The sequence below is a fragment of the Mustelus asterias genome, chromosome 13 (assembly GCF_964213995.1).
Source record: "Mustelus asterias chromosome 13, sMusAst1.hap1.1, whole genome shotgun sequence".
NCBI lineage: Eukaryota > Metazoa > Chordata > Chondrichthyes > Carcharhiniformes > Triakidae > Mustelus > Mustelus asterias.
In genome coordinates, this window is record NC_135813.1 from 49,205,778 (window position 1) to 49,229,447 (window position 23,670).

The window sequence follows — 23,670 nt, forward strand, 5'->3', positions numbered from 1 at the left end:
GAGGGGGCGAGCGAGGGGGCGAGCGAGCGGGGGAGGGGGCGAGCGAGGGGGGAGGGGGCGAGCGAGGGGGGAGGGGGCGAGCGAGGGGGGAGGGGGCGAGCGAGGGGGGAGGGGGCGAGCGAGGGGGGGAGGGGGCGAGCGAGGGGGGGAGGGGGCGAGCGAGGGGGGGAGGGGGCGAGCGAGGGGGGGAGGGGGCGAGCGAGGGGGGGAGGGGGCGAGCGAGGGGGGGAGGGGGCGAGCGAGGGGGGGAGGGGGCGAGCGAGGGGGGGAGGGGGCGAGCGAGGGGGGAGGGGGCGAGCGAGGGGGCGAGCGAGCGAGGGGGCGAGCGAGCGAGCGAGGGGGCGAGCGAGCGGGGGAGGGGGCGAGCGAGGGGGGAGGGGGCGAGCGAGGGGGGAGGGGGCGAGCGAGGGGGGAGGGGGCGAGCGAGGGGGGAGGGGGCGAGCGAGGGGGGGAGGGGGCGAGCGAGGGGGGGAGGGGGCGAGCGAGGGGGGGAGGGGGCGAGCGAGGGGGGGAGGGGGCGAGCGAGGGGGGGAGGGGGCGAGCGAGGGGGGGAGGGGCGAGCGAGGGGGGGAGGGGGCGAGCGAGGGGAGGAGGCGAGGGGGGAGGGGGCGAGCGAGAGGGGTGGGGGCGAGCGAGGGGGGAGGGGGCGAGCGAGGGGGGAGGGGGCGAGCGAGGGGGGGAGGGGGCGAGCGAGGGGGGGAGGGGGCGAGCGAGGGGGGAGGGGGCGAGCAAGGGGGGAGGGGGCGAGCGAGGGGGGGAGGGGGCGAGCGAGGGGGGGAGGGGGCGAGCGAGGGGGGGAGGGGGCGAGCGAGGGGGGGAGGGGGCGAGCGAGGGGGGGAGGGGGCGAGCGAGGGGGGGAGGGGGCGAGCGAGGGGGGGAGGGGGCGAGCGAGGGGGGGAGGGGGCGAGCGAGGGGGGGAGGGGGCGAGCGAGGGGGGGAGGGGGTGAGCGAGGGGGGGAGGGGGCGAGCGAGGGGGGGAGGGGGCGAGCGAGGGGGGAGGGGCGAGCGAGGGGGGGAGGGGGCGAGCGAGGGGGGGAGGGGGCGAGCGAGGGGGGGAGGGGGCGAGCGAGGGGGGGAGGGGGCGAGCGAGGGGGGGAGGGGGCGAGCGAGGGGGCGAGCGAGGGGGGGAGGGGGCGAGCGAGGGGGCGAGCGAGGTGGGAGGGGGCGAGCGAGGGGGGAGGGGGCGCGCGAGGGGGGGAGGGGGCGAGCGAGGGGGGGAGGGGGCGAGCGAGGGGGGGAGGGGGCGAGCGAGGGGGGGAGGGGGCGAGCGAGGGGGGAGGGGGCGAACGAGGGGGGAGGGGGCGAGCGAGGGGGGGAGGGGGCGAGCGAGTGGGGGAGGGGGCGAGCGACGGGGGGAGGGGGCGAGCGAGTGGGGGAGGGGGCGGGGGGGAGGGGGCGAGCGAGGGGGCGAGCGAGGGGGCGAGCGAGGGGGCGAGCGAGGGGGGCGAGCGAGGGGGGGAGGGGGCGAGCGAGGGGGGGAGGGGGCGAGCGAGGGGGGGAGTGGGCGAGCGAGGGGGGGAGGGGGCGAGCGAGGGGGGGAGGGGGCGAGCGAGGGGGGGAGGGGGCGAGCGAGGGGGGGAGGGGCGAGGGAGGGGCGAGGGAGGGGGCGAGGGAGGGGGGGAGGGGGCGAGCGAGGGGGGGAGGGGGCGAGCGAGGGGGGGAGGAGGCGAGCGAGGGGGGAGGGGGCGAGCGAGGGGGGGGGGCGAGCGAGGGGGGAGGGGGCGAGCGAGGGGGGAGGGGGCGAGCGAGGGGGGAGGGGGCGAGCGAGGGGGGGAGGGGGCGAGCGAGGGGGGGAGGGGGCGAGCGAGGGGGGGATGGGGCGAGCGAGGGGGGGAGGGGGCGAGCGAGGGGGGGTGGGGGCGAGCGAGGGGGGGAGGGGGCGAGCGAGGGGGGGAGGGGGCGAGCGAGGGGGGGAGGGGGCGAGCGAGGGGGGGAGGGGGCGAGCGAGGGGGGGAGGGGGCGAGCGAGGGGGGGAGGGGGCGAGCGAGGGGGGGAGGGGGCGAGCGAGGGGGGGAGGGGGCGAGCGAGGGGGGGAGGGGGCGAGCGAGGGGGGGAGGGGGCGAGCGAGGGGGGGAGGGGGCGAGCGAGGGGGGGAGGGGGCGAGCGAGGGGGGGAGGGGGCGAGCGAGGGGGGGAGGGGGCGAGCGAGGGGGGGAGGGGGCGAGCGAGGGGGGGAGGGGGCGAGCGAGGGGGGGAGGGGGCGAGCGAGGGGGGGAGGGGGCGAGCGAGGGGGGGGAGGGGGCGAGCGAGGGGGGGGAGGGGGCGAGCGAGGGGGGAGGGGGCGAGCGAGGGGGGAGGGGGCGAGCGAGGGGGGAGGGGGGGAGCGAGGGGGGGAGGGGGCGAGCGAGGGGGGAGGGGGCGAGCGAGGGGGGAGGGGGCGAGCGAGGGGGGGAGGGGGCGAGCGAGGGGGGGAGGGGGCGAGCGAGGGGGGGAGGGGGCGAGCGAGGGGGGGAGGGGGCGAGCGAGGCGGGGAGGGGGCGAGCGAGGGGGGGAGGGGGCGAGCGAGGGGGGCGAGCGAGGGGGCGAGCGAGAGGGGCGAGCGAGGGGGGCGAGCGAGGGGGGGAGGGGGCGAGCGAGGGGGGGGAGGGGGCGAGCGAGGGGGGGAGGGGGCGAGCGAGGGGGGGAGGGGGCGAGCGAGGGGGGGAGTGGGCGAGCGAGGGGGGGAGGGGGCGAGCGAGGGGGGGAGGGGCGAGGGAGGGGGGGAGGGGGCGAGGGAGGGGGCGAGCGAGGGGGGGAGGGGGCGAGCGAGGGGGGGAGGAGGCGAGCGAGGGGGGAGGGGGCGAGCGAGGGGGGGAGGGGGCGAGCGAGGGGGGGAGGGGGCGAGCGAGGGGGGGAGGGGGCGAGCGAGGGGGGGAGGGGGCGAGCGAGGGGGGAGGGGGCGAGCGAGGGGGGGAGGGGGCGAGCGAGGGGGGGAGGGGGCGAGCGAGGGGGGGAGGGGGCGAGCGAGGGGGGGAGGGGGCGAGCGAGGGGGGGAGGGGGCGAGCGAGGGGGGAGGGGGCGAGCGAGGGGGGGAGGGGGCGAGCGAGGGGGGGAGGGGGCGAGCGAGGGGGGGAGGGGGCGAGCGAGGGGGGGAGGGGGCGAGCGAGGGGGGGAGGGGGCGAGCGAGGGGGGGAGGGGGCGAGCGAGGGGGGGAGGGGGCGAGCGAGGGGGGGAGGGGGCGAGCGAGGGGGGGAGGGGGCGAGCGAGGGGGGGAGGGGGCGAGCGAGGGGGGGAGGGGCGAGCGAGGGGGGGAGGGGGCGAGCGAGGGGGGGAGGGGGCGAGCGAGGGGGGGAGGGGGCGAGCGAGTGGGGGAGGGGGCGAGCGAGGGGGGGAGGGGGCGAGCGAGGGGGGGAGGGGGCGAGCGAAGGGGGGAGGGGGCGAGCGAGGGGGGGAGGGGCGAGCGAGGGGGGGAGGGGGCGAGCGAGGGGGGGAGGGGGCGAGCGAGGGGGGGAGGGGGCGAGCGAGTGGGGGAGGGGGCGAGCGAGGGGGGGAGGGGGCGAGCGAGGGGGGGAGGGGGCGAGCGAAGGGGGGAGGGGGCGAGCGAGGGGGGGAGGGGGCGAGCGAGGGGGGGAGGGGGCGAGCGAGGGGGGGAGGGGGCGAGCGAGGGGGGGAGGGTGCGAGCGAGGTGGGGAGGGGGCGAGCGAGGGGGGGAGGGGGCGAGCGAGGGGGGGAGGGGGCGAGCGAGGGGGGGAGGGGGCGAGCGAGGGGGGGAGGGGGCGAGCGAGGGGGGGAGGGGGCAAGCGAGGGGGCGCGAGGGGGAGGGGTGGCACGAGGGGGAGGGGGGGCGCGAGGGGGAGGGGGGGCGCGAGGGGGAGGGGGGGCGCGAGGGGAAGGGGGGGCGCGAGGGGGAGGGGGGGCGCGAGGGGGAGGGGGGGCGCGAAGGGGAGAGAGAGCGCGAGGGGGAGAGAGAGCGCGAGGGGGAGAGAGAGCGCGAGGGGGAGAGAGAGCGCGAGGGGGAGAGAGAGCGCGAGGTGGAGAGAGAGCGCGAGGGGGAGAGAGAGCGCGAGGGGGAGAGAGAGGGCGAGGGGGAGAGAGAGGGCGAGGGGGAGAGAGAGGGCGAGGGGGAGAGAGAGGGCGAGGGGGAGAGAGAGGGCGAGGGGGAGAGAGAGGGCGAGGGGGAGAGAGAGGGCGGGGTGGAGAGAGAGGGCGAGGGGGAGAGAGAGGGCGAGGGGTAGAGAGAGGGCGAGGGGTAGAGAGAGGGCAAGGGGGAGAGAGAGGACGAGGGGGAAAGAGAGCGCGAGGGGGAGAGAGAGAGCGCGACGGGGGGAGAGAGCGCGAGGGGGGGAGAGAGCGCGAGGGGGGGAGAGAGCGCGAGGGGGGGAGAGAGCGCGAGGGGGGGAGAGAGCGCGAGGGGGGGAGAGAGCGCGAGGGGGGGAGAGAGCGCGAGGGGGGAGAGAGCGCGAGGGGGGAGAGAGCGCGAGGGGGGGAGAGAGCGCGAGGGGGGGAGAGAGCGCGAGGGGGGGAGAGAGCGCGAGGGGGGGAGAGAGCGCGAGGGGGGGAGAGAGCGCGAGGGGGGGAGAGAGCGCGAGGGGGGGAGAGAGCGCGAGGGGGGGAGAGAGCGCGAGGGGGGGAGAGAGCGCGAGGGGGGGAGAGAGCGCGAGGGGGGGAGAGGGCGCGAGGGGGGGAGAGAGCGCGAGGGGGGGAGAGAGCGCGAGGGGGGGAGAGAGCACGAGGGGGGGAGGGAGCGCGAGAGGGGGAGAGAGAGCGCAAGGGGGAGAGAGAGCGCAAGGGGGAGAGAGAGCACGAGGGGGAGAGAGAGCACGAGGGGGAGAAAGAGCGCCAGTGGGAGGGGGGAGAGAGCGCGAGGGGGAGAGAGCGCGAGGGGGGGAGATAGCGCGAGAGGGGGAGAGAGCGCGAGTGGGAGGGGGAGGGGGAGAGAGAGCGCGAGGGGGAGAGAGCGCGAGGGGGAGGGGGAGAGAGGGCGAAAGAGAGAGGGCGAGAGAAAAAGTCAGTGGGTCTCAGGAACCATCCACCAAATCATCCCACTAATATTCCCTCTTAAAAACTGACCAATCAAAACAGAGTGCACAAACACAAATGTTCCAGATTGATTCTGTTCCAAATGTAATGGAACAGAAAATGCTGCAAAACAGCGGTCAGTGTGTGGGGTCTGAGGGAGCGGTCAGTGTGCTGGGTCTGAGGTAGCGGTCAGTGTGCTGGGTCTGACGGAGCGGTCAGTGTGCGGGGTCTGAGGGAGCGGCCAGTGTGCTGGGTCTGAGGGAGCGGTCAGTGTGCGGGGTCTGAGGGAGTGGTCAGTGTGCTGGGTCTGAGGGAGCGGTCAGTGTGCAGGGTCAGAGGGAGCTGTCAGTGTGCGGTGTCAGAGGGAGCGGTCAGTGTGCTGGGTCAGAGGGAGCGGTCAGTGTGCTGGGTCTGAGGGAGCGGTCAGTGTGCAGGGTCTGAGGGAGCGGTCAGTGTGCAGGGTCTGAGGGAGCGGTCAGTGTGCTGGGTCTGAGGGAGGGGTCAGTGTGTGGGGTCCGAGGGAGCGGTCAGTGTGTGGGGTCTGAGGGAGGGGTCAGTGAGCTGGGTCAGAGGTAGCAGTCAGCGTGCTGGGTCTGAGGGAGTGGTCAGTGAGCGGGGTCTGAGGGAGTGGTCAGTGAGCGGGGTCTGAGGGAGCGGTCAGTGAGTGGGGTCAGAGGGAGCGGTCAGTGTGCTGTGTCTGAGGGAGCGGTCAGTGTGCTGTGTCTGAGGGAGCGGTCAGTGAGCAGGGTCAGAGGGAGCGGTCAGTGTGCGGGGTCAGAGGGAGCGGTCAGTGTGCTGGGTCAGAGGGAGCGGTCAGTGTGCTGGGTCTGAGGGAGCGGTCAGTGTGCTGGGTCTGAGGGAGCGGTCAGTGTGCTGGGTCTGAGGGAGCGGTCAGTGTGCTGGGTCTGAGGGAGGGGTCAGTGTGCGGGGTCTGAGGGAACGGTCAGTGTGTGGGGTCTGAGGGAGCGGTCAGTGAGCTGGGTCTGAGGGAGGGTTCAGTGAGCTGGGTCTGAGGGAGCAGTCAGTGAGCGGGGTCAGAGGGAGCGGTCAGTGTGCTGGGTCTGAGGGAGCGGTCAGAGTGCTGGGTCAGAGGGAGCGGTCAGTGTGCTGCGTCTGAGGGAGGGGTCAGTGTGCTGGGTCTGAGGGAGAGGTCAGTGAGCGGGGTCTGAGGGAGCGGTCAGTGTGCTGCGTCTGAGGGAGCGGTCAGTGTGCAGGGTCTGAGGGAGCGGTCAGTGTGCTGGGTCTGAGGGAGCGGTCAGTGTGCGGGGTCTGAGGGAGCGGTCAGTGTGTGGGGTCTGAGGGAGCGGTCAGTGTGTGGGGTCTGAGGGAGCGGTCAGTGAGCTGGGTCTGAGGGAGGGGTCAGTGAGCTGGGTCTGAGGGAGGGGTCAGTGAGCGGGGTCAGAGGGAGCGGTCAGTGTGCTGGGTCTGAGGGAGCGGCCAGTCAGCGGGGTCTGAGGGAGCGGTCAGTGAGCGGGGTCAGAGGGAGCGGTCAGTGTGCTGGGTCTGAGGGAGGGGTCAGTGTGCGGGGTCTGAGGGAGGGGTCAGTGTGTGGGGTCAGAGGGAGCGGTCAGTGTGCTGGGTCTGAAGGAGCGGTCAGTGTGCAGGGTCAGAGGGAGCGGTCAGTGGGTGGTGTCAGAGGGAGCGGTCAGTGTGCTGGGTCAGAGGGAGCGGTCAGTGTGCTGGGTCTGAGGGAGCGGTCAGTGTGCAGGGTATGAGGGAGCGGTCAGTGTGCAGGGTCTGAGGGAGCGGTCAGTGTGCTGGGTCTGAGGGAGGGGTCAGTGTGCGGGGTCCGAGGGAGCGGTCAGTGTGTGGGGTCTGAGGGAGCGGTCAGTGTGTGGGGTCTGAGGGAGCGGTCAGTGTGTGGGGTCTGAGGGAGCGGTCAGTGTGCTGGGTCTGAGGGAGGGATCAGTGAGCGGGGTCTGAGGGAGTGGTCAGTGTGCTGGGTGTGAGGGAGGGGTCAGTGAGCTGGGTCTGAGGGAGGGGTCAGTGAGTGGGGTCAGAGGGAGCGGTCAGTGTGCTGGGTCTGAGGGAGTGGCCAGTCAGCGGGGTCTGAGGGCGCGGTCAGTGAGCGGGGTCAGACGGAGCGGTCAGTGTGCTGGGTCTGAGGGACGGGTCAGTGTGCGGGGTCTGAGGGAACGGTCAGTGTGTGGGGTCTGAGGAAGCGGTGAGAGTGTGGGGTCTGAGGGAGCGGTCAGTGAGCTGGGTCAGAGGGAGCGGTCAGTGTGCTGGGTCTGAAGGAGCGGTCAGTGTGCAGGGTCAGAGGGAGCGGTCAGTGTGCTGGGTCAGAGGGAGCGGTCAGTGTGCTGGGTCTGAGGGAGCGGTCAGTGTGCAGGGTATGAGGGAGCGGTCAGTGTGCAGGGTCTGAGGGAGCGGTCAGTGTGCTGGGTCTAAGGGAGGGGTCAGTGTGCGGGGTCCGAGGGAGCGGTCAGTGTGTGGGGTCTGAGGGAGCGGTCAGTGTGTGGGGTCTGAGGGAGGGGTCAGTGAGCTGGGTCTGAGGGAGCGGTCAGTGAGCGGGGTCAGAGGGAGCAGTCAGTGTGCTGGGTCTGAGGGTGCGGTCAGTGAGCGGGGTCTGAGGGAGTGGTCAGTGAGCGGGGTCTGAGGGAGCGGTCAGTGAGTGGGGTCAGAGGGAGCGGTCAGTGTGCTGTGTCTGAGGGAGCGGTCAGTGTGCTGGGTCTGAGGGAGCGGTCAGTGAGCGGGGTCAGAGGGAGCGGTCAGTGTGCGGGGTCAGAGGGAGCGGTCAGTGTGCTGGGTCAGAGGGAGCGGTCAGTGTGCTGGGTCTGAGGGAGCGGTCAGTGTGCAGGGTCTGAGGGAGCGGTCAGTGTGCTGGGTCTCAGGGAGGGGCCAGTGTGCGGGGTCTGAGGGAACGGTCAGTGTGTGGGGTCTGAGGAGCGGTCAGTGTGTGGGGTCTGAGGGAGCGGTCAGTGAGCTGGGTCTGAGGGAGGGGTCAGTGAGCTGGGTCTGAGGGAGCGGTCAGTGAGCGGGGTCAGAGGGAGCGGTCAGTGTGCTGGGTCTGAGGGAGCGGTCAGAGTGCGGGGTCAGAGGGAGCGGTCAGTGTGCTGCGTCTGAGGGAGGGGTCAGTGTGCTGGGTCTGAGGGAGAGGTCAGTGAGCGGGGTCTGAGGGAGCGGTCAGTGAGCGGGGTCAGAGGGAGCGGTCAGTGTGCTGTGTCTGAGGGAGCGGTCAGTGTGCTGGGTCTGAGGGAGCGGTCAGTGTGCTGGGTCTGAGGGAGCGGTCAGTGAATGGGGTCAGAGGGAGCGGTCAGTGTGCTGGGTCAGAGCGAGCAGTCAGGGTGCTGGGTCTGAGGGAGCGGTCAGTGTGCTGGGTCTGAGGGAGAGGTCAGTGAGCGGGGTCTGAGGGAGCGGTCAGTGAGCGGGGTCAGAGGGAGCGGTCAGTGTGCTGTGTCTGAGGGAGCGGTCAGTGTGCTGGGTCTGAGGGAGCGGTCAGTGTGCTGGGTCTGAGGGAGCGGTCAGTGAATGGGGTCAGAGGGAGCGGTCAGTGTGCTGGGTCAGAGCGAGCAGTCAGGGTGCTGGGTCTGAGGGAGCGGTCAGTGTGCTGCGTCTGAGGGAGCGGTCAGTGTGCAGGGTCTGAGGGAGCGGTCAGTGTGCTGGGTCTGAGGGAGCAGTCAGTGTGCTGGGTCTGAGGGAGGGGTCAGTGTGTGGGGTCTGAGGGAGCGGTCAGTGTGTGGGGTCTCAGGGAGCGGTCAGTGTGTGGGGTCTGAGGGAGCGGTCAGTGTGCTGGGTCTGAGGGAGGGGTCAGTGAGCTGGGTCTGAGGGAGGGGTCAGTGAGTGGGGTCAGAGGGAGCGGTCAGTGTGCTGGGTCTGAGGGAGCGGCCAGTCAGCGGGGTCTGAGGGAGCGGTCAGTGAGCAGGGTCTGAGGAAGCGGTCAGAGTGTGGGGTCTGAGGGAGTGGTCAGTGTGCTGGGTCTGAGGGAGGGGTCAGTGAGCTGGGTCAGAGGGAGCGGTCAGTGTGCTGGGTCTGAGGGAGCGGTCAGTCAGCGGGGTCTGAGGGAGCGGTCCGTGAGCGGGGTCAGAGGGAGCGGTCAGTGAGCGGGGTCAGAGGGAGCAGTCAGTGAGCGGGGTCAGAGGGAGCGGTCAGTATGCTGGGTCAGAGGGAGCGGTCAATGTGCTGGGTCAGAGGGAGCGGTCAGTGAGCAGGGTCTGAGGGAGCGGTCAGTGTGCTGGGACTGAGGGAGCGGTCAGTGTGCTGGGTCTGAGGGAGTGGTCAGTGTGCCGTGTGTGAGGGAGCGGTCAGTGTGCGGGGTGTGAGGGAGCGGTCAGTGTGTTGGGTCTGAGGGAGCGGTCAGTGTGCTGGGTCTGAGGGAGCGGTCAGTGTGCTGCGTCTGAGGGAGCGGTCAGTGTGCTGGGTCTGAGGGAGCAGTCAGTGTGCTGGGTCTGAGGGAGAGGTCACTATGCTGGCTCTGAGGGAGCGGTCAGTGTGCTAGGACTGAGGGAGCGGTCAGTGTGCTGGGTCTGAGGGAGCCGTCAGTGTGCGGGGTGTGAGGGAGCGGTCAGTGTGCTGGGTCTGAGGGAGCGGTCAGTGTGCTGGGTCTGAGGGAGCGGTCAGTGTGCTGCGTCTGAGGGAGCGGTCAGTGTGCTGGGTCTGAGGGAGCGGTCAGTGTGCTGGGTCTGAGGGAAAGGTCAGTATGCTGGCTCTGAGGGAGAGGTCAGTATGCTGGCTCTGAGGGAGCAGTCCGTGTGCTGGGTCAGAGGGAGCGGTCAGTGTGCTGGGTCTGAGGGAGCGGTCAGTATGCTGGCTCTGAGGGAGCGGTCAGCGTGCTGCGTCTGAGGGAGCGGTCAGTGTGCTGGGTCTGAGGGAGCGGTCAGTGTGCTGCGTCTGAGGGAGCGGTCAGTGTGCTGCATCTGAGGGAGCGGTCAGTGTGCTGCGTCTGAGGGAGCGGTCAGTGTGCTGCGTCTGAGGGAGCGGTCAGTGTGCTGCGTCTGAGGGAGCGGTCAGTGTGCTGCGTCTGAGGGAGCGATCAGTGTGCTGCGTCTGAGGGAGCGGTCAGTGTGCATCGTCTGAGGGAGTGGTCAGTGTGCTGCGTCTGAGGGAGTGGTCAGTGTGCTGCGTCTGAGGGAGTGGTCAGTGTGCTGCGTCTGAGGGAGTGGTCAGTGTGCTGCGTCTGAGGGAGTGGTCAGTGTGCTGCGTCTGAGGGAGTGGTCAGTGTGCTGCGTCTGAGGGAGTGGTCAGTGTGCTGCGTCTGAGGGAGCGGTCAGTGTGCTGCGTCTGAGGGAGCGGTCAGTGTGCTGCGTCTGAGGGAGTGGTCAGTGTGCTGCTCGGAACGCTGGCTCAGACATGCTCATGTTCTTTCAGCTCAACAGTTAAAAAAATGCAAATCCAGCTCCTTTTTAACGAGCTGAGCGTTTCAGCCTCAAACACCAATTCAGGCAGCCAATTCCAGGCACCCACCACCCTCTGGGTGAAAACATTTCTCCTTATCTCCCCTCTAATTGTCATTCCAAACAGCTTCAATCTGTGCCCTCCAATAACTGACCCCTCAGCTAGGGGGAAACAAATCCCTCGTGATCTGGGTCCCAATGTAGCTGCTCCAGGGAGGGGTCTGCAGTCCTGAACTAGCCTTGATGCAACAATCAAATGGATCCCCCGCTGACACCAGCCAAGTAGTGACTGGTGCAGAATTTGGACAAATGTCAGTAGTTTAGCAAAGTGTGCTGCAGAACTGAGGTCCAGGTGGAGCTCCACTGTGTGTCGATGGTGTAGCATGTCCTCGACATCAATACTGAGTGCTCAATACACACACACTATTTTATTCCTCTCCTAGTCTAAAGCCACACACGGGCAGCACCGTGGCACAGTGGTTAGTGCTGCTGCCTCACAGCACCAGGGACCCAGGTTCGATTCCTGGCTTGGGTCACTGTCTGTGTGGAGTCTGCACAGTGTCTGCGTGGGTTTCCTCCTGGCGAACTGGTTTCCCCCCCTCAGTCCGAAAGACGTGCTGGTTAGGTGCATTGGCCATGCTAAATTTTCCGAGTGTACCCAAACAGGCGCCAGAGTGTGGCGACTCGGGGATTTTCACAGTAACTTCATTGCTAATGTAGGCTTACTTGTGACTAATGAATTAAAAAAACACTACAAAGACTGTTTTAAAAAGTAAAAAACAAGAACTAAACATACAATTGTGTTTTTTTTGTTGGAATCGTCACTCTCGAAGTCAGGGTCATCCATGACGAAAGACAGCAGCTGTTTGGCGATTGGTCCCTCGAGATCGCTCTCAGATGACTCCTTGTATTCGTGTGTTCTGGGATTGTTGTCAGTCCTGTGGAGTGGAGCCGGCATTGGGACAAGTGGAGAGCACAGGGACGGGCCTGAAGTCAGGGGGTTGTTACCGGGAAGGCAGCTGGTTGGGTTTCTGCTGTTGCCGCTGAGTTGTTCTGGTTGGATGGGCCCTGGCGAGCTGATGCTGGGCTCCTGTTCAATGGCTTTGGTTTGAGCTCTGTCCTGGGATTTTAATAAGGTTTTGGAAGCCCTGGAGAGGAAGGCAAAATAATACTAGTACAATTGGATAAATAATACAAATAATAGCAATACAAAATCAAAGAGAAACACCCATGCTGGTCGATTGCTTGTGTTAAGCACTTGCTCCTTCAGTAACGGACACTCAGACCATTCGAGTAGATCCTGCAGTGGGCGGAACATTCATTAACTGGTCTTTTTATCCACATGGGCTTCAGAACTCTCTTCCTTAGAGAGAGGAATATATTCACCATGGTGTCCTGTTCCTGATTGATTTGATTTATTATTGCCACATGTATTAGTATACAGTGAAAAGTATTGTTTCTTGTGCGCTTTACAGACAAAGCATACCGTTCATAGAGAAGAAAACTAGAGACTGGAGAATGTAGTGTTACAGTCAGAGCCAGGCGGTAGAGAAAGATCAATTTAATGCAAGGCAAGTCCATTCAAAAGTTTGACAGCAGCAGGAAAGAAGTTGTTCTTGAGTCGGTTGGTACGTGACCTCAGGCTTTTGTATCTTTTTCCCGAAGGAAGAAGGTGGAAGAGAGAATGTCTGGGGTGCGTGAGGTCCTTAATTATGCTGGCTGCTTTGCCGAGGCAGCGGGAAGTGTAGACAGAGTCAATGGATGGGAGGCTGGTTTGCGTGATGGATTGGGCTACATTCATGATCTTTTGTAGTTTCTTGCGGTCTTGGGCAGAGCAGGAGCCATACCAAGCTGTGGTACAACCAGAAAGAATGCTTTCTATGGTGCATCTGTAAAAGTTGGTGAGAGTCGTAGCTGACATACCAAATTTCCTTAGTCTTCTGAGGCGTTGGTGGGTTTTCTTAACTATAGTGTCGGCATGGGGGGGGACCAGGACAGGTTGTTGGTAATCTGGACACCTAAAAACTTGAAGCTTTCAACCATTTCTATTTCGTCCCCATTGACGTAGACAGGGGCATGTCCTCCTCTACGCTTCCTGAAATCGATGACAAGCTCCTTCGTTTTGTTGAAATTGAGGGAGAGATTATTGTTGCCGCACCAGTTCACCGGATTCTTTATCTCATTCCTGTATTCTGTCTTGTCATTGTTTGAGATCCGACCCACTACGTCCAGTATGGATAGTAAGGGAAATGAACGTTGGGCAGATGCCAGATTTGAGATAGATTATATTGGTCTCGTGGTCAAGCAGTCAGCCTAAGGCACAGTTTGCCTTTTGTGGGAAGAATAGCTGTGTGAAGAGGTTTTGTGCACCCAGGGAAGCTCAGTGCCAAAACTGCTGGTCAGCAGTTATTATGGTAATCATGAAGCGGGAATACTGTGATGTGCTTGTCTCGAGTTTAACTCTGATATCGTACGGCATTTCATTATTAAAAATACTGAGTCTTATAGCACAGGATATGGTCATTGAGCCTTAATAAATAGATCATTCATACCTATTGCAGCTCTTTGAAAGGATTATACAATAGTCTCATTAATTAGTTCGAGAATCAGTTGTAGATTCCCCCACGAGGGGGAAACACTCTCTCAGCAAGCCCCTCAGAATGTCACATGTTTCAATAAGGTTTTATTCTTGATCGAGTAAATATGGAGAAGCTAATTCTAGTGGCAGTAAAGTGAGGAATAGGAAGACAAGGATTTAACATAATTGGAATTTGATATCGTACCCTAACTGATGTGATGAATTTGTTTGGATGATGAGTTTTTTATAAGTTTATTTAGTGTCACAAGTAGGCTTACATTAACACTGCAACGCCTGTTTGGGTACACTGAGTGACAATTTAGCTTGGCCAATGCACCTAACCAGCATGTCTTTCGGACTGTGGGAAGAAACCGGAGCACCCGGAGGAAGCCCACGCAGACATGGGGAGAATGTGCAGACTCCACACAGTGACCCAAGCCGGGAATCGAATCTGGGTCCCTGGCACCGAGGCAGCAGTGCTAACCACTGTGCCACCCCTTTGTGGAATAAATTCCTGAAAATGAGAATGGTTGCTGACTATATGAGACAAACTGGATAGCTCTTTCAAAAGAACGTCTCTCTTAAACATGGTTTGTTCCAAGGAGAACAATCCCACCTTTTCTCCTTCACCCTGATCCCATTCGAGTAAATCTCCTCTGCACTCTCTCCTATATCTTGACATCTTTCCTGAAGTGTGGTGCCACTATTGAACACAATAGTCCAGCTGAAACCTAATCAGTCTGTAATAACGGTTCAGCATAACTCATTTGCTTTTGTATTCTAGTCTTCTATGAACACAGCCAAAATGCTTCTTTATAAGCAACTTTCTCGACTTGCCCTGGTACTTTTAAAGATGTGTGTACATCCACTCCAGGTACACCCTCTGAATGGACCATTTTGTTTTATATTGCCTCTCCTCATTCGCATACCAACATCCATCACTTCACACATTCCTATGTTAAATTTCACCCGCCATGTATCTGTCCATTTTACCAGACTGTCCCTTCCTGGAATCTGACACGATCCACTTGATTATTTATTACATTTACGAGTTTCAAAACATCAGCAAACTTTAAAGTTGTGTTCTGTATACCCAAGATCGGGTCATTTATATAAATCCACAGCTCTAAATGCCAAGCTGGAGTATATCACTCGATACTTGCCTCAAGTCTGAAAAAGCAGCTGCTCAGTGTGATGATACGATGCCTTTCATCATGTTTCTTATAAGGCTGACGTTTAAAATTCAGCTCTGTTTTAATGGTGCCAATTTGTCTGGGCAACAAGCAGCTCAAATGTTGAGAATGCAGGATAATGACTGATTTTAGTTAGTGGTGTATTTGTCTAAAGAGGGTTAATGCATTTGTGTTCACTTGGGTTTCCCTTGGGGTTTCAGAGTAGGGTTCTGGTTAGGTTGATTGACGAGAGACAATGTGTTAATGGGAGGAGATAAGCTTGCAGGGAAGATACACAGTTTCTCTTTAATTTTAAAAGTCAGTTTCTGCCTGATTCTCTCCTCCTCTCTGGAGGCTGCTGTTTGGGACTATCATAAGTTGTCTCTCTCTCTCTCTCGCCAGAGGTATTCAAAAAGCTCTAGGACTGTTAACAAGTATAAGCACGCAAGCCTGTATGTTGCTAATTAATTTTGAAGAGGGGTTTTAAGTCTGTAATCTTGAATTGGAACTCATAGGGATAGGTTAGCAGTTAAGAATTGTATCTTGTCACGTTTAAGTATTGTTCAATTGATAAACGTTAAGCTAATTCATTTGCTACAGTTAAACTATGTTGTTAAATAAAGTTTGTTTTGATAAAAAGCTTCCCAGTTTGTCAGCAGAATCGCGCCTGTAGTGAAACATCATATCCTCACATTAATGCCAAACTAGCAAATAGTTGGGATCTAGTCTAACTTCATAATATACCTAGGGCTTCCTGATCTTGTACTCTAACTTCATGAAATACTGACCGTTTTGGTCGATGAGTGGTGACCTTTGCACTCTCATCTTCATCACTGGACAAGGTGATGTCTTTACTGGGAACCTGTGATTTCACACTAGGATTCTTCAGCATCTGGTCATCGAGATCCAAGTCATCCTGGAAAGCTGCTACCATGGGATTTCCTCTCCTCTCACCATCACTGCAGAAGAGTGAGGCAAACAGTGGTTAGTAAATGAGTCACAGCTGTTAAATCAGTTGTACACATGCATCACTTAGCTCGAGCTAAGGTGGTGGCAGACAGTAACTGTGCAATTACCCCACTTATAGAAGCTCCCCAGTCCACTGTCAGTGGCCCTACCCTCAGCCATCACCTGAAGACATTGTTCTATACTCAGCCTGCACAGAACACGGGGCGGCACGGTAGCACAGTGGTTAGTACTGCTGCTTCACAGCTCCAGGGTCCCGGGTTCGATTCCCGGCTCGGGTCACTGTCTGTGTGGAGTTTGCACATTCTCCTCGTGTCTGCATGGGTTTCCTCCGGGTGCTCCGGTTTCCTCCCACAGTCCAAAGATGTGCGGGTTAGGTTGATTGGCCAGGTTAAAAATTGCCCCTTAGAGACCTGTGATGCGTAGGTTAGTGGGATTAGCGGGTAAATATGTGGGGGTAGGGCCTGGGTGGGATTGTGGTCGGTGCAGACTCGATGGGCCGAATGGCCTCCTTCTGCACTGTAGGGTTTCTATGATTTCTATGAGAACAATGTATAACACTAATCCCAGTCGTGACAGTCAGTGTATGGAGTCTCTGTCATTGTTTCAGTTTCTGACATTCTTATCCACTATCGACAAGGTAATAAATAACTGAGTCCCTGGGATGCTGACCTGCTCCTTCATGGTGATTGTCCGACTATGGGTCTCCTGAAATTCCTACCTGTCGCTCTCTTGCCGCATTCCACGACTACTTTCCTTCTGAGGAATCGGATCCTCGAGAAAGCTCCTGTCAATTCCTTCTTCAGGGACAAAGTCATCAACATTCTGTGTTTTCACTTCTTCTTCAGAGGAAACTGGGAAAGCTGCATTTGCACAAGAAAACTGACATCAGTAAAGTCTTAAAGTTAGTCACAAGTAAGGCTTACATTAACACTGCAATGAAATTACTGCGAAATTCCCCTAGTCGCCACACTTCAGCACCTATTCGGGTCAATGCACCTAACCAGCACATCTTTCAAACTGTAGGAGAAAACCGGAGCACCTGTAAGAAAACCACACAGACACGGGGAGAACGTGCAGACTCCGCACAGACTGTGACCCAAGCCAGGAATCGAACCTGGGTCCCTGGTCCTGTGAGGCAGCAGTGCTAACCACTGTGCCACCATGCCGCCCACAGGGGGTTGGCTCTATGGAGAAAGCTGAAGGGGGAACAGGGACCAGAATATAAGGCTGGGAACTGAGAAGGGACACGTCAATGAGAAACTGAGCAGTACAGTACAGAGGACACAGCAGACAATGAGGTAATGAGGTAAAGCAGGAGGCAATAGCCTGAGTCTTCATAATGGACAAACAGTCAATGACAACAGCAACAAAGCTCTGGAGGGGCGGGGGGGGGGGGGGGGGCGGTGAATAGCTATAAACCAGGAAAAGGGAGGGAGGAACTCAGGAAATTTACCATCACGAGGGAAGTGGTATTGAGTAAATTGTTGGAGCTGTGGACTGACAAGGGTCCAGGTCCTGATGGGCTTTATCCTAGGGTCATATAAGAGGCTAATGAGATAGTTGATGCGTTGGTTTTAATTTTCCAAAATTCTCTAGATTTGTGGAAGGTCCCATTAGTTTGGCAGATAATAAGTGTATCTCCATTATTTAATTGTAGGAGGTGACCTACTCTTCTAACCAGACCAATTTCCAACTGAAGTCCCCAGACTCACATTCAGGCTCCACAACCAACAGGATAAAACATTGCCAGGGGAACCAAGTCATATGGGGAGGGAAACCTACTCCCCTGCCCATCATACCCTAAAGTAAAACCGTATACGCTTATGGAGTCCATATCCTTCCATTACCATCCTATTCATGTCTTTGTCTAGATGCCCCTTAAATGCTTCTATCGTACCTGCTCCCACCACTTCCCAGGGCAGCACGTTCCAGACATTCACCACCCTGTGTAAAAAACTTGCCTCGCACATCTCCTCTAAACTTTTCCCCACACACCTTAAACCTATGTCCCCTAATATTTGACTTTTCTATTCGAGGAAAGAGCATCTGACTATCCACTCTGTCCATGCCACTCATAATCTTGCAAACCTCTATCAGGTCACCTCTTAACCTCCGTCGGTCCAGTGAGAATAAACCAAGTTTATCCAATCTCTCCTCATAGCTAATACCCTCCAGACCAGGCAACATCCAGGTAAACCTCTTCTGTACCCTCTCCAAAGCATCCACATCCTTCTAATAGTGACCAGAATTGTACACAATATTCCAAATGAGGCCTAAGGTTCTGTACAGCTGCAGCCTGATCTACCATTTTTATACTCGATGCCCCGACCGATAAATGCAAGCATGCCGTATGCCTTCTTGACTACCTTAATCACCTGCGTTGCTACTTTCAGTGATCGGTGGACATGTATGCCCAGAGATCTCTGCATATCAATATTGCTAAGGGTTCCACCATTTACTATATAATTCCTACATGCATTGGACCTTCCAAAATGCATTAGTCAATTTGTCCGGATTAAACTCCATCTGCCATTTCTCTGCCCAAGTTTCCAACCGGTCTATATCCTGCTGTATCCTCTGACAATCCTCTTCACTATCCGCAACTCCACCAATTCTTGTGTCATCTGCGAACTTACTAATCAGACCAGCTACATTTTCCTCATTTATCATTTATATATACTATGAACAACAAAGGTCCCAGAACTGATCCCTGTGGAACACCGCTAGTCACAGCCTTCCATCCAGAAAAGCATCCCTCGACTGCTACCCTCTGTCTTCTGTGGCCAAGCCAGTCTGTATCCATCTTGCCAGCTCTCCAGTGTAACAGGATAACAGGCGACAAACACCTGTGATCAAATATCATACACCCACATCAGGGTAAAAGACAATATCACAAAATCAGGAGAATAATCACAAGGGAACAAAGGACCGGATTAATGATGGAACAGCGCTATGTTATAAACATCCACAGAGCTTGAAAAGACCAAAGCGATGACTGGATCTTCAAGCAACATGCAGGATCCATCCAGAGTTTCACTGAGGACTTTGCATCTCTGCCATGTCAACGCCCTGGTGAGGAGAAACCGAGGCCCCAGCCGGGGGAGGAGACCCGTTGCGTCCAGCTGACTCCAGCCCTTCTCGACAGACTCAGAGGACAAGACAAGCTGAGACTAATAGTCGGAGTCTTCGATCGATCCCAAGCCTTGAACACTGGATACAATGTGTCCCATCGAATTCGAAATGCCCAGTTCTCAAATCGAGATTGTGAAAGCATGGCAGACAGTTCTCAAATTCAGCCAGGAATTCATTCCCAGCTCCCCTCGGGAGACCGGGCAGACGGATATTCCTTATCCAGCCCCAACTCACCAAATGAACCAGGGTAAATATCAGTTTAATATCTGTTGTTTGGGTTTAGTCTCAGTTGTTTGGGTTTAATCTCAGTTGTTTGGGTTTAATCTCAGTTGTTGTTTGGATTTAATCTCAGTTGTTTGGATTTAATCTCAGTTGTTTGGGTTTAATCTCAGTTGTTGTTTGGATTTAATCTCAGTTGTTTGGATTTAATCTCAGTTGTTTGGATTTAATATCAGTTTTGGGTTTCATCTGTCGCCGCTCTGTGTTCCTGCTTTTTAAACTGTCACCGCTCTGTGTTCCTGCTTTTTAAACTGTCACCGCTCTGTGTTCCTGCTTTTTAAACTGTCACCGCTCTGTGTTCCCACTCTTTAAACTGTCACCGCTCTGTGTTCCTGCTTTTTAAACTTCTTTCCCAGTGCACTCTGAGGAAGGGGAAAAAGGGTTCAGTGTTCCATTGGAGCAATTCTTTTTCTTTGTAGCAGTAAGTTATATGGAGGGGATGGAAGTGAAGGCAGTGCAATGTACCTCCTGCAGGATGTTTGAGGTGAGGGACACCGTCAGTGTCCCTGCTGATTACACCTGTGGGAGGTGCACCCATCTGCAGCTCCTCCAAGACCGCGTTAGGGAGCTGGAGCTGGAGTTGGATGAGCTTAGGGTCATCAGGGAGGCAGAGAGGGCCATAGACACAAGCTTCAGGGATATAGTTGCTCCAGGGAATGAAAATAGATGGGTGACAGTGAGAGGGGCTGGGAGGAAGCAGTCGGTGCGGGGATCCCCTGTGGTCGTTCCCCTTAGCAACAAGTATTCCACTTTGGATACAGGTGAGGGGGGCGACCTACCAGTGGTAAGCCGCAGTGACCAGATCGCCAGCGCTGAGTCCGTCCCTGTGGCTCAGAAGGGAAAGGGGGAGAGCGGTAGAGCTATAGTTATTGGGGACTCGTTTGTTAGAGGGATAGATAGGAGGTTCTGTGGCAACAAGAGAGACTCACGGATGGTATGTTGCCTCCCGGATGCCAGGGTCCATGACATCTCCGACCGTGTCTTCAGGATTCTAAAGGGGGAGGGGGAACAGTCACAAGTCGTGGTGCACGTCGGCACCAAAGACATAGGTAAGAGAGGGGACGGGGATTTAAAACAGGAATTCAGGGAGCTAGGGTGGAAGCTGAGAGCCAGGACAAAACAGGTTGTCATCTCTGGTATGTTGCCGGTGCCACGGGATAGCGAGTTGAGGAACAGGGAGAGAGTGCAGCTAAACACCTGGATGCAGGGATGGTGTAGAAGGGAGGGTTTCAGCTATGTGGATAATTGGAACACTTTCTGGGGAAGGTGGGACCTGTACCAACAGGACGGGATGCACCTGAACCAGAGGGGCACCAATATCCTGGGAGGGAAATTTGCTACAGCTCTTCGGGGGGGTTTAAACCAATTTGTCAGGGGGATGGGAAAAGGAGTTGTAGTCCGGAGGTCAGTGAGTGTAGTGAGGTACTGGGAAGGGTATCATGGTCAAAGGTGGGTACCAGCAGACAAGAAGGTGGGTTGAAGTGTGTCTACTTCAATGCAAGGAGCATCCGAAATAAGGTAGGTGAACTTGGGGCGTGGATTGGCACTTGGGACTACGATGTTGTGGCCATTACGGAGACATGGGTAGAACAAGGACAGGAATGGTTGTTGGAAGTTCCAGGGTATAGATGTTTCAGTAAGTGTCGGGTAGCTGGTAAAAGAGGTGGAGGAGCGGCACTGTTAATCAAGGAGAGTGTAACGGCTGCAGAAAGGCATTTCGAAGGGGATCTGCCGACAGAGATAATATGGGCTGAGGTTAGGAATAGGAAAGGAGCGGTCACGTTGTTATGAGTTTACTATAGGCCCCCAAATAGTAATAGAGATGTGGAGCAAGAAATTGCGAAGCAGATTATGGATAGGTGTGGGGGTCACAGGGTAGTTGTCATTGGGGACTTTAACTTTCCAAATATTGATTGGAGCCTTTATAGGTCGAATAGTTCGGATGGGGCAGTTTTTGTGCAGTGTGTGCAGGAGGGTTTCCTGACACAATATGTGGATAAGCCGACAAGAGGTGGGGCCACACTGGATTTGGTAATGGGAAATGAACCGGGCCAAGTGTTGGATTTGGTTGTGGGAGAGCACTTTGGAGATAGTGACCACAATTCGGTGTCTTTTGTTATTGCAATGGAGAGGGAGAGGGCCATGCGGCAGGGCATAGTTTACAATTGGGGGAGAGGTAATTATGATGCAATCAGGCGGGAATTAGGAATCATAGGATGGGAACAAAAATTGTCAGGGAAAGGCACTAATGAAAAGTGGAACTTTTTCAAGGAACAAATACTGCGTGTCCTTGATAGGTATGTCCCTGCCAGGCAGAGAGGAAATGGCCGAGTGAGGGAACCATGGTTCACAAAAGAGGTGGAATGTCTTGTCAAGAGGAAGAAGGAAGCATATGTAAGGTTGAGAAAACAAGGTTCAGTTGGCTCGATGGAGGCTTACAAGTTAGCAAGAAATGAGCTGAAAAAGGGGCTTAGGAGAGCTAGGAGGGGGCATGAGAAGTCCTTGGCGGGTCGGGTCAAGGAAAACCCCAAGGCTTTTTACTCTCATGTGAGGAATAAAAGAATGACCAGGGTGAGGTTGGGGCCGGTCAAGGACGGCAGTGGAAATTTGTGCATGGAGTCAGAAGAGGTAGGAGAGGTGATGAATGAATACTTTTCTTCGGTGTTCACCAAGGAGAGGGGCCATGTTTTTGAGGAAGAGAGGGTGTCACAGGCTGATAAGCTGGAGGAAGTAGATGTTCGGAGGGAAGATGTACTAGCAATTTTGAATAAACTGAAAGTTGATAAGTCCCCTGGGCCTGATGAAATATATCCTAGGGGTCTTTGGGAGGCAAGGGATGAGATAGCAGAGCCTTTGGCATTGATCTTTGCGTCCTCACTGTCCACAGGGGTGGTGCCAGAGGACTGGAGAGTGGCGAATGGGGTTCCCCTGTTTAAGAAAGGGAATAGAAATGACCCTGGTAATTATAGGCCAGTTAGTCTTACTTCGGTGGTCGATAAGTTGATGGAAAAGGTCCTCAGGGATAGGATTTACGACCATTTAGAAAGATGCAGCTTAATCCGGGATAGTCAGCACGGATTTGTGAAGGACAAGTCTTGCCTCACAAATTTGATAGAATTTTTTGAGGAGGTAACTAAGTATGTAGATGAAGGTAGTGCAGTTGATGTCATATACATGGATTTTAGTAAGGCGTTTGATAAAGTCCCCCATGGTCAGCTTATGAAGAAAGTAAGAATGTGTGGGATAGAGGGAAGTTTGGCCGATTGGATAGGTAACTGGCTATCTAACAGAAGACAGAGGGTGGTGGTGGATGGAAAATTTTCAGACTGGAAACCGGTTACCAGCGGAGTGCCACAGGGATCAGTGCTTGGTCCTCTGCTATTTGTCATTTTTATAAATGACTTGGAGGAGGGGGCTGAAGGGTGGATCAGTAAATTTGCTGATGACACCAAGATTGGTGGAGTAGTGGATGAGGTGGAGGGCTGTTGTAGGCTGCAAAGAGATATAGATAGGATGCAGAGCTGGGCTGAAAAATGGCAAATGGAGTTTAACCCTGACAAATGCGAGGTGATTCATTTTGGTAGGACAAATTTAAATGTGGATTACAGGGTCAAAGGTAGGGTTCTGAAGAATGTGGAGGAACAGAGAGATCTTGGGGTTCATATCCATAGATCTCTGAAGGTTGCCACTCAAGTGGATAGAGCCGTGAAGAAGCCGATAGTGTTTTGGCGTTCATTAACAGGGGGTTTGAGTTTAAGAGCCGTGGGGTTATGCTGCAACTGTACAGGACCTTGGTGAGACCACATTTGGAATATTGTGTGCAGTTCTGGTCACCTCACTATAAGAAGGATGTGGAGACACTGGAAAGAGTGCAAAGGAGATTTACCAGGATGTTGCCTGGTTTGGAGGGTAGGTCTTATGAGGAAAGGTTGAGGGAACTTGGGCTTTTCTCTTTGGAGTGGAGGAGGTTGAGAGGAGACTTGATAGAGGTTTATAAGATGATGAGGGGGATAGATAGAGTGAACGTTCAAAGACTATTTCCTCGGGTGAATGGAGTGGTAACTAGGGGCATAACTATAGGGTTCATGGTGGGAGATATAGGAAGGATATCAGAGATAGGTTCTTTACGCAGAGAGTGGTTGGGGTGTGCAATGGGCTGCCTGCAGTGATAGTGGAGTCAGAAATTGTAGGAACATTTAAGAAGCTATTGGATAGGCACATGGAGTACTTCGGGATGATAGGGAGGAAATAGCTTGATCTGGGTTTCAGACAAAGCTCGTCACAACAACGTGGGTCGAAGGGCCTGTTCTGTGCTGTACTGTTCTATGTTTTATGTTCTATGGTATTCGACATACGATGCAGCAGGGTTTCTGAGGATTGAAGGTGAGACCCCACTGAGGAAGCTGCCCTTGATGGAAAGGATTCTCTTTTCCGCTACATTCATTCTCTTCAGATATCTCGCAGTTTATCAATGTGATATCGCGCAGTTTATCATTCTGTAGCGAAGAACCACAACCTCGCTCACAATGGCAGCCATCACCTCGGGTCTATGGCACTGCCGAAGTGTAGGCCTGTTCATCAGCGAAACTGCCACTGTGAACTGGGCCCCATACCAGCCGTCTCCAAACTTCTCAACCAAACGAGGAGTTTCTTGACTCGGCCCCCCATCACCAAAATTTAGTCCGGATCTTCCAGGAACATAGCTCAGATTATACACATCCGGACCATATAATATTGGGATGTGCATCAGGATAAAAAAACAGATGAAAAAATGAGTAGCACCAGACCTCGTGGAAACCACTGCCTTCCACTGAGGAAGTGGGAGACCGTGCAGTGCATTTTCATAGACCCTTAAAGGTGGCAGGTGGACAAGATGGTTAAGAAAGCATATGGAAAGCTTTCCTTTATTGGGCGAGGCATAAGATACAAAAGCGGTGCAATGCTGGAACCATATAAAACACTGGTTAGGCCACAGCTGGAGTTTTGTGCACAATTCTGGTCACCACATTACAGGAAGGACAGAGTTGCTCTGGAGGGCGTGCAGAGATTTACAAGGATGTTGCCAGAACTTGAAAATTGCAGCTATGAGGAGAGATTGGATAGGTTAGGGTTATTTTCCTTAGAACAGAGGGGACTAAGGGGTAACCTAATTGAGGTGTATGAATATATTTATGCGGGGCTGAGACAGGAAAGACCTGTGTCCCCTGAAGGTCAGTCACCAAGGAGCATAGATTGAAGGTGATTGGTAAAAAGATTAGAGAGAACAAGAG

The 23,670-nt window shown here is 57.6% G+C and overlaps 1 protein-coding gene across 4 annotated transcripts in view; it reads right to left on the reverse strand.

Moving 5' to 3' along the window:
- The window catches only part of LOC144502602 (rab-like protein 6), a 203,991-nt gene that overhangs the window by 28,726 nt on the left and 151,595 nt on the right, over nt 1-23,670 (reverse strand). For 3 of the 4 annotated variants that reach the window (XM_078226722.1, XM_078226721.1, XM_078226723.1), the window contains 3 exons: nt 15,708-15,849; nt 14,809-14,979; nt 11,067-11,418 (listed from right to left, as the gene is read on the reverse strand). In XM_078226722.1, coding sequence (XP_078082848.1) covers nt 11,067-11,418; nt 14,809-14,979; nt 15,708-15,849 — 665 coding nt within the window. Of the gene's footprint in view, nt 1-11,062; nt 11,419-14,808; nt 14,980-15,707; nt 15,850-23,670 lie in introns of all 4 variants that reach the window. The other variant, XR_013499360.1, reaches the window with a different exon arrangement.